The sequence below is a fragment of the Lineus longissimus genome, chromosome 19, assembly GCF_910592395.1.
Source record: "Lineus longissimus chromosome 19, tnLinLong1.2, whole genome shotgun sequence".
NCBI classification, from domain to species: Eukaryota; Metazoa; Nemertea; class Pilidiophora; order Heteronemertea; family Lineidae; genus Lineus; species Lineus longissimus.
Window position 1 is genome coordinate 4,249,826 of NC_088326.1, and position 9,812 is coordinate 4,259,637.

The window sequence follows — 9,812 nt, forward strand, 5'->3', positions numbered from 1 at the left end:
GCTCCTTGCCCCCATTTTCTGTAGTTTAACATCATCTCTGGCTATAGTAAGTAGGCAGTTTGTGACCCAAGGGCAGCTCCTTGTCTCCATTTTCTGTAGTTAAACATCATCTCTTGCTCCAGTAGGCAGTTTGTGACCCGAGGACAGCTACTTGCCCCCATTTTCTGTAGTTGAACATCACCTCTTTCTCCAGTAGGCAGTTTGTGACCCAAGAGCAGCTCCTTGCCCCCATTTTCTGTAGTTTAACATCATCTCTGGCTATAGTAAGTAGGCAGTTTGTGACCCAAGGGCAGCTCCTTGCCCCCATTTTCTGTAGTTGAACATCACCTCTGGCTCCAGTAGTCATTTTGTGACCCGAGGACAGGTCCTTGTCTCCATTTTCTTTAGTTGAACATCATCTCTGGCTCCAGTAGGCAGGTTGTGACCCGCGGTCAGGTCCAAGCCTCGGAGAAAAGGCGCATTGCCATTCTTGTCTAACAAGACAACTGATGTCGCTATTCACAACCGAGTGCGAATGGAGACAATCAAGATTGTTATTGTTCAGAATTGTGACGGTATACACCTTTCCAGAAATGGGGCGCTGAGTGTCCGAAATAGTGATGTCATAAGGGGAAACTATATAGGCCTCATGGTTGAGGGACAAAGGAGATAGTCATGGTTGACCAACACACTTGAATGCCTTTAATGACGGACAAGGGGAAAAAAGTTAGTTCCAATGCAAGCCACCAATTTCGGGAAGCATGTATACAGTGACGACGTGAAGTTGGTCTTCTTGATGTAATGCCGTCAAGACCAGTCCAGTTACCATGATAGCATAATGATAATGGGGACTAAACTGGGGGCCCGAAGACCAGATCGGTCGCCATGGAAAGGATAATGTGGAACAGGGGTAGGGTAGTTCTCTAATGGAGTGAACTGGAGGATGGAACTGTAGCCCCGACCAGCTTTAGTCACTCGGCTGGTTTTTCAAGCACTCACTGGCCCACCACAGCCTGCCTGCTGGAGCCAGAGATTATGTTCTGCTAAAGAAAATGGAGACAAGGACCTGTCTTCGAGTCACAACCTGCCTACTGGAGCCAAAGATGATGTTCTACTAAATAAAGGAGACAAGGAGCTTTCCTCTGGTCACAACCTGCCTAAGATGATGTTCTACTAAATAAAATGGAGACAAAGACATGTGTTTGAGTCACAACCTGCCTACTTGAGCCAAAGATGATCTTCTACTAGGGATGACCTCGGGTCACAACCTGCCTACTGGTGCCAGAGATGATATTCCACCAAAGAAAATGGAGACAAGGAGTTGTCCTCGGGTCACAACCTGCCTACTGGAGCCAGAGGTGATGTTCCACTAAATAAAATGGAGACAAGGACCTGTCTTCGAGCCACAACCTGCCTACTTGAGCCAGAGGTGATGTTCCACTAAAGAAAATGGAGACAAGGAGCTGTCCTGGGGTCACAACCTGCCTACTGGAGCCAGAGGTGATGTTCTACTAGGGATGACCTCGGGTCACAACCTGCCTACTAGAGCCAGAGATGATATTCCACTAAAGCAAATGGCGACAAGGAGCTGTCCTCGGGTCCCAGAGATGATATTCCACTAACGAAAATGGAGACCAGGAGCTGTCCTCGGGTCACAACCTGCCTACTGCCTACTACAGAGGTGATGTTCCACTAAAGAAAATGGAGACAAGGAGCTGTCCTGAGGTCACAACCTGCCTACTGGTGCCAGAGGTGATGCTCCACTGAAGAAAATGGAGATAAGGAGCTGTCCTCGGGTCACAACCTGCCTACTGGGGCCAGAGATGATGTTCCGCTAAAGAAAATGGAGACAAGGAGCTGTCCTCGGGTCACAACCTGCCTACTGGAACCAGAGGTGATGTTCCGCTAAAGAAAATGGAGATAAGGAGCTGTCCTCGGGTCACAACCTGCCTACTGGGGCCAGAGATGATGTTCCGCTAAAGAAAATGGAGAAAAGGAGCTGTCCTCGGGTCACAACCTGCCTACTGGAACCAGAGGTGATGTTCTGCTACAGAAAATGGAGATAAGGAGCTATCCTCGGGTCACAACCTGCCTACTGGAACCAGAGATGATTCTTCTGGTTAAGAAGAATGTTTCCACATTTGGACAGTTAATCCCAGTGTGGTACTACTCAAGATTAAACAGAGCAATTACCACGCAACAAAACAATTCAAGGCAAATGTTTCATAGTATTTTTTAATTTATTATTTAACTGTACAGTTTACTTTCCCTTCTTCGCCTTGACCTTCCTGTAATAGAACTCGAGTTCCTTGCCTTCCAAGATGTAACCATCGCAACGACCACACTGTCCGGGGCGAGACGAAACACACGCTGCAATGACAAAGACGTACCTATTTTAGCATCTTGGCAAAAGGAACACACAGTATTAAAGTTCTAGCAGTTAATGCATTTGGCTTATCCTTTCACAAACTACGCCCCAAGGATATAACTGAAAGCGTGTGGAGTCCGGGGCCTCCAGACTCGACCTATCCTTTCACACACTATGCCCCAAGGAAGGCTAGTGCTACCTGAAAGGATGTGGAGTCCGGGGCCACCAGACCCCACCCGTCACGGCCAGCTGGCAGGGCCGGGCAGCCGCTCAATACTAAAACAATCCCATAAGAGCTAGTGTTTACTTGAGTGAAAGCCGGAGAACAGTAGTTTCTCTCATTCAGGAATCTCTTCATCAACCCAAGTATTTTTTGGTAGTATTCTGGTAGCCATGCAGTTTGGTTAGCACTAGCAGTCAGAGTAACTATGACAAGTCGTGTCATCATTGAAAGCACAAAGCCAAGACGGCACACTAACAACTCCACGAAATACTTCATCATTCTGCTGAGCCAAACAAATGCTTGCACTCTTGCCCCAGTGACCTCTAGGGGCTGCCAAGACGGGCTGAGCAACCCTACCACAACACAATCTCCACCTTGCAAGGAGAAAAATAAGTCTTATCAGAGCAAACGAGACTTCTGGGCCGACACCAACACTCACCATAAAGACGTCCAGTGGCGAACTGTTCCTCGATGGCGGTTTCAACCTTGGCGGTTTTCTTCCTCTCCTCGTATTTTTTCTGCGTCTTCTTGGAGCGTTTTTTGCTTAAGCTGGCTTCCTCGGCCTCGGTCTGTAAAATTAAGTATGGTGTTATGGCAGATAATACCGGCAGCAGTAGAAGAACAAAGTCGGTGTTAAATTAATCGATTCACATAATCAAGACCTTATTTCATATTTCCAGAAGTTATATTATTAAGTTTCTTATAGGTATTTTAAGATACCGTGTTGTGTCAAGGCAGATTACAGTCGAAGTACATCAGAAAAAGATTATCAGCAACGATATATCAGCCGAAAGATGGTGTTAGGTTTAATCATCACACATACTTCAACACATCATGCCTCTCAGCCACGGCCTCAATGCAAGAGCTAAAGAAAAACGCCAAAGAAAGACAACAACCAGCCACGAATCTGCTGAGGAATGATATACACTGAACAAGCCCATGGTCCTTACCAATTTGGCTCCCTTCTTCCTTCCGAGCTGCATGGCATAATGAGCCTCGTACCACTGTCGGAATGGCGTAGCATCGATTTGGACAATACAGTTCTTCACGAGTGTCTTGGTTCGCACGAGTTCATTGTTACTGGCATTGTAGACGACATCGATAATACGAGTCTTGCGGCTCTGGCCTGGAAGGGAGGAGGCAGTAAAATACTGAGAACTGCTGAATTTTGGGGGCGTTAGTACCGAATTCTGTTCAGAAGTACATCAGTAACAAAGGAATCAGCATTTTGCTCAGTCGAAAGATGGTGATAAAATTGTTCATCATTTGTACTTCCGGTGTAATATGACCCTGCGGCAAGGTCCTAACCATTTCTGACATAGCCTCTCTCACTTTTTAGTTTTCGGAATGTGCCTAGAAAGGCCAGCAGAAACACAGCGTGGCAACACCGCCACCCTATGCGCTCAGCAGAGTGAAATATATCAGCAATATCATGAAAATAGAAAGTGTTGGCAAAATTAAATCCAGAGCAACAATGTGCCATTTGACACCACGGGTGGCACTAAAGTGGCCGGCCACTGCTGTGGGCCTAATTCTTAACATCTTTATTTTTTAAAAGAAGTAGTCTTTCTCTCTACTTACTCTCAGAACCCCATGAGAAGTTTCCAGTGTCCAACCTCAAGGCACGGTACTTCTTGTTGCCACCTCGAGTTCTCACAGTGTGGATACGTCTGGCCCCAAGCTGCAAAAGAGTCACCAGATTTTCAAATCCAACAGATTCGTTTTAGTCATGTTAGGGTAAAACCGATCTTTCTTGGTTGAAGTAAATCAGTATGAAGGTTTCAGCAACGTTTTTAATCAGCCGAAAGATGGTAAGTTTAAATCATCACACTTACTTCAACAACAGACTTACGGAAATCACAACACAGAAATTAGCTCATTTACTTTCATAGTTTCAACAACGCACATAAACAAATTTATGTCCTGGGTTCATGTGGTACTATACACCAGATCACAGAACAGGCAGAGCTAACCCCCCCACCCCCAACAAAAAAACCTTGTATATTTTGCCTTCCTGACGCCCAAGTTATTCAGCAATTCCCAGTGCAGTCACCAAAATTGCTCAGAGACAGAATCATCCTTCAAGTCAAATCAAGAGATATGACTGATCGATTCTTTTGGGCAAAGACACTTTGCAGGAGCTAGGGGCTCAACTTGGTGGTCCTAGGGCGAGTTTTATCAATTTTAGGTGTAATTTTCATCTCCATCACTCCACACAGTTCCTGACATGTCCACTTCTAAGTTCTGGCTTAAAATTTACAATCCCGATCAGAAATGACATAGTTTGATCGCATTCAACTATAAATCCATTGAACGGCAGCACTTCTTTAGACAACCGATGACCTTTTTTTTGGGCAGTGAACGGGGATTGTAAAGTCATTCCCACTTCTGTATTGCTTTAGTTACTGACCTTGGTACCAGCAGCAGGTCGACCTAATTCAAACTTCCTTTTCTTGCGGATGGGCTCCCGGCGACCTCCGGTCTTCCTCCTCTTATGCCACTTATCTCGCGAGATACCTGAAGAAATACAAACAGGCCTACATCAACATTGGACAATACCATTACCACTAGTCCTCTACACTTCATTCAAATAAAACTTCACTTTAACCAAGGTTCTCATAATAAACACTGTTGACACTATTTAGCTGCTTGCCATGTCTGTTTCACATTGTGGAAGCGCGCACGGTAGGCCTACCCTAGGGGCTAGGGCAGGCAGTGTATCTGCCGACTGGTCAACATGCAATTTCTACCATGAAACTTGCGAGGAAACCACCACAGTGAAAATCACGGCACTACAATTCATTCTTGTTTCAAATGGCAGGAACCACACAAACTTTGAGTTAAAGATTGAAGTGTGTCGCTGCTGAATGCTGCATGCAACGACATGAGTGCATTGACACCACCAAATGACCTATCGTCTAGTCTAGTCCAGTCCGAGGATGGCGAATTGACTAAATAAGGCAACAAACTTCATGACAAAATCAGCTTGAATTCACACTACGATCAGGACGATATTCTACGATCATGACGATCAGAACGATACACACATGCACAGACAATGTATACGTATAAAAGGGTCATGCCCGAACACAGGACGAACCCGATCATTTTTCTCCATATTTAAGTACGAAAATAAACAAACTGATGGAATATTATAAATCGTCAGTGTTATTTGTTTCACAATTCTCTGATCTTTCTAAAAGATGGACTTCCATTAGCTGCAAAATGAGGCGATTATAAAACACTTCGGCAGAAAGGAAACATACCCATGATGGCGACCAAAATTAAAGAGATGGATTGTGGGTAGTAGTTTGTGGTCTTTCGCTCAGGCGGCAGCACTGTACGGTGTCCTAAAATTACAGGTTGTGACAAATGAATGGAATGTCTTGTCACAACCACTGGTAAAATAAACTCCAGAGACAGAAAGTTTCCTAAGATTTGAGTCATCCTCCAAAAGTGTTGGTCTCCTGTCCCAGTCGTCATTAAAAAAAATTTTGCGCTCACCAATGAAAAATAGTGCTCCAAAATTAGATCATTTTATCACACTGGAGCTAATGGCGTTAGAACTGCCATTGTTTGTTTCCTTCAAGTACCTTTGTAAATATAGGCTGGAAATCGGCCACGTATCATCTAGACATTTATAATATCTCGTAGACTACCTTGCATTTGTAGGACCAGTCATTCCACTTCGCATAGAGCTAGACTCAAGGTCTATATAGTCTCTCGACAGGATGCTGGAGAAGGGAACAGAGAGGAGACTGTGCCAAGTGTCACCTGCGAGGGACCCGTAGACATTTGGCCACACAACTGAAGACAGGAGCCATGACACAAAGGGGACTGATGGCGCTGATGGAAGGGCCAAACAGTTATCTAGAGCATCCACAACAACACTTCGCATATCACAACAAAACGTGTCGTCTCCATCTCACCAAAATAATCAGGTTTCACTGTGTCACAACTGGTTTTCCAACCAGGCCAGCAGTCTCAGCCTTAATCAGAACATTCTTACACAACACACATTCCTAATATACATGCATGGCCAGCCATGGGAAGATGGACAAATGGCGTCCCTACACAAACTAGCATGATATTCTGCCGGTAGTTGGGTCACAACCGTCTTAAAAGTCCACTCCTTTGAAAACAATTTCCAGGCTGGAAAGGGGCATCATCTCACAACAGTACATCTGTGGTCCTAAATGGATTTCATCTTACTGACAATTCCAAACGATTCGTGCAAGTCCAACATATCACTAAAATCTTCAAATTCCAATGCAAGACCATACAACTGCAGGGGTTGAACTAATGCTTGCATCATCAGAAAAGTAGGCTAGGGCAATATTTTGAATAGGGATGAACCGAGCTTCGAGGCGAACCTCACTCCACTTGTAGTCACCCGGACAATATCAGACCATTTCACTTGATACATGCCTTCTCCCTCAATGGAAACATGCGTTAGGAGAAGTCGTGTTGCATGAGGATGACTTGGAGTAACAGGGTTCAAGTCAAGTAAGTCACGTCTCAACAGACAACCAAGAAACTCTATGTTTTTTAACTTTTTTTATTTTGTTTCTTTTCTTTACATTTAATCATGATAATTCCATTTACTGAGCTTCTGTTCCACCAGCGGGCATGCTTCGGATGATGTCAGAATCACCTGGAAGAGAAAACAAGAAAGTTTTGACCAGAATGGAAACAGAGACAAATGGTTGTTTTTATGAATGACATTACTTAGTTTTACGGTACCACAATATTTATTTGATCATACTTTCATTTCACATGCTTTGTACATCTGGTCCTGTTGCACTTGACGAGTGTTTACTGTTCGTGCGCATTACAGACAAAAATAGACCTTCTCATAACTTATGCGAAAGGCAAAATGTGAAGTACATCAGTTAAGGATTTCAGCATTTTATCTCAGCCGAAAGATGGTTAGATGTTAATCATCATTCGTACTTCATTGGTATATGACTGCGCAAGCTATCCACCTAATCTAGTCAGACAGGAATAGGCCAATTGGTGCCAGGTTTCACATTATTAATGACATAATAAATCAACGGTTGTCCTGCCTCTTGGAAACATATCCCTTGGAGCATAGGTTAAAAGCTCCCACCAACTAATGACACGGGACCCCAGACAATTGGAAATGAACTCTCACCTGGGTCAGTGATGCTGAGGACGGTCACTCGGAAGTATTTACCACAGGCAGTCCCCAGATCAATGTTGTTGCCGTTGTAGTGGTGGACACCAGTCTTCGCCAACATAGCGTAGTACTCGATCTCACTCTTCCTACAAACACAATAGCTTAGGTTAGAACAAGGCTTGACATGTACTGGCACATTTGACTGATTGTGTTGCTTCTAAGTAACATGAAATGAGACAAACATTTTTCTGTTACATAAATAATTGGTAAATGGAAGCCACTTTTAAATAGAGATTTCTACGACTATGTTATACTCTTTTCTTGATGATCACTGGACCCACAATTCCAACTGGGCAGATTAGGAATGCATTGCAAGGCTCTTGATACAATAACATAGAAATTTGCCTGGTACATTAGATGTGTGATTACCAAAAGCCTTCTTTTCTACATGTTCAAGACGCCGCCAACAAATAATCTTTTCATCTGTTACCTTCAGAACCATAGTTCCTTTCCTGTAGGCCTCACTTTATTTGCTAATACGCTGACACCATCAATTGCCAGGACTTAGTCGTGTAGAATGTGCAATTCATGAATTGCTAGACATACAGAGCAGAAGGAATGAGAACAAGGTCGACTTCATCGCAGCCCTAAGACTCCGAAGTCTCAATACACACGGGATTGAGAGGTCGACTTCATCGCAGCTTAATGCTCCGAAGTCTCAATTCAACCTTGACTGAGAGATAGACTTCATCGCAGCTTAATGCTCCGAAGTCTCAATACACCCCTGACTGACAGGTCTACTTCATCGTAGCTTAAAGCTCCGAAGTCACATACACAGGGGACTGAGAGGTCCACTCCACCGTAGCTCAAAAAGCTCAAGCCTTAGAGACAAAATCTGTGGGAATAAGTCTGTGGCCTAAGGAAGACAGGGTACAGATAAAGCCTCTGAAGAATAAAACAAGTCATGTTACGCATAGTTACCTTAGGGGAGGTGTGTTGTTGGCAATGATGACCAATTTAGCCTTGCCTTGGCGGAGGGCCTTGAGGGTCTGTTTGTATCCAAGGACACATTTACCACTTTTCATCACCAAAGCCAAGCGGCTGTTGATGTTCTCGATCGCCTTTTTCTGAAACATACATAAAAGTAAGAGATGAGAGAGCGAGTTTATTTCAGTGTGAAATTATGACAAGGAAGATAGGAATACATTGAGTTGTTGGATAGAAAACACTTCTGCCATCTTTTCTCATCCAATGCTCATCAATTGCACACACTTGTGATGATGACAATGAACAGAGAAAACACCTCTTTCACTTCAGGGTACTTTTGTCAATTTCATTTCCGGGACCCCAATTTCCACAAGATTTTTAGAGTTGATAATGATTCCTGTGGATTTATCCAAGATGTTAGATCATAGTCATTATGCAATAATGGACGGTTATTAGGCCCTTCTCCTCCTGTATTTTCTCCATTTTTGGCACTGCCTGGATCTGCCTATTGCCATGCCAACAGCCACTCCTGCAGTCCCGGTGCCTACCTGACTGGCCCTGATGACATGTTGACGAGGACCATTCATTCAGTAAACTGTGAAGTCGATCAGTGCCAGTGACCTATTCTAATGATCAGTTCAACAGGTTTTCATTGACTGACTGGAGTATACGCATGAGCGTGCACACGGCATAGTCACTTGGACTTTCATGCACTGCACTGTGCATGAATGCACGGGCGGGCCACGCTTACCGTTTTCTTAGTCGTTGGTGCCATTTTGACCGTTGTGTGGTATTTGCTGGGGATATTCAACCTTAAACAAAAAGGGATACTCAGATAAGTGAACGTTTGCTGGGGAAGTAGGTAAATATTGAACAATAATGTGAAAAATTGGGTGAAAAATCGGGATTTATCACACACACACCTTTCCCGTCGACCACGTTTTCGCAAAAGGCCGATTACCCACAATTCTCGATGGAACTTTACTTGGGGACCAGAATGAAATGCCTGAAACAGAATTTTTCAGACTTGTATACCCATATTGACAACTTGTCAGCATACAGAACAACAGTCATCTTCGTATTTTGAAAGAAAGATTGTCTTGAAATGTCTAGTT

General features: G+C 44.0%; 2 protein-coding genes and 1 non-coding gene across 3 annotated transcripts; all 3 read right to left on the reverse strand.

Moving 5' to 3' along the window:
• Positions 1 to 2,200: 2,200 nt before the first annotated feature.
• Positions 2,201 to 5,863, reverse strand: LOC135503002 (small ribosomal subunit protein eS8-like). The gene is made up of 6 exons (XM_064796253.1): positions 5,837 to 5,863; positions 4,981 to 5,087; positions 4,152 to 4,251; positions 3,521 to 3,696; positions 3,010 to 3,139; positions 2,201 to 2,349 (listed from the first exon to the last, which is right to left on the reverse strand). The coding sequence occupies exons 1-6, from the start codon at positions 5,838 to 5,840 to the stop codon at positions 2,240 to 2,242; spliced, it is 627 nt and encodes a 208-aa protein (XP_064652323.1). The 5' UTR covers positions 5,841 to 5,863; the 3' UTR covers positions 2,201 to 2,239.
• Positions 2,759 to 2,856, reverse strand: LOC135503506 (small nucleolar RNA SNORD46). The gene has a single exon (XR_010449905.1). It is a non-coding gene; the product is annotated as a small nucleolar RNA SNORD46 (small nucleolar RNA).
• A 1,247-nt stretch (positions 5,864 to 7,110) lies between the features above and the next one.
• Positions 7,111 to 9,686, reverse strand: LOC135502867 (large ribosomal subunit protein eL30-like). Its single transcript, XM_064796020.1, has 5 exons — positions 9,621 to 9,686; positions 9,449 to 9,509; positions 8,692 to 8,837; positions 7,726 to 7,856; positions 7,111 to 7,224 (listed from the first exon to the last, which is right to left on the reverse strand). Exons 2-5 carry the CDS (start codon positions 9,470 to 9,472, stop codon positions 7,172 to 7,174), a joined length of 354 nt encoding a protein of 117 aa, XP_064652090.1. The 5' UTR covers positions 9,473 to 9,509; positions 9,621 to 9,686; the 3' UTR covers positions 7,111 to 7,171.
• Between the last annotated feature and the right edge of the window lie 126 nt (positions 9,687 to 9,812).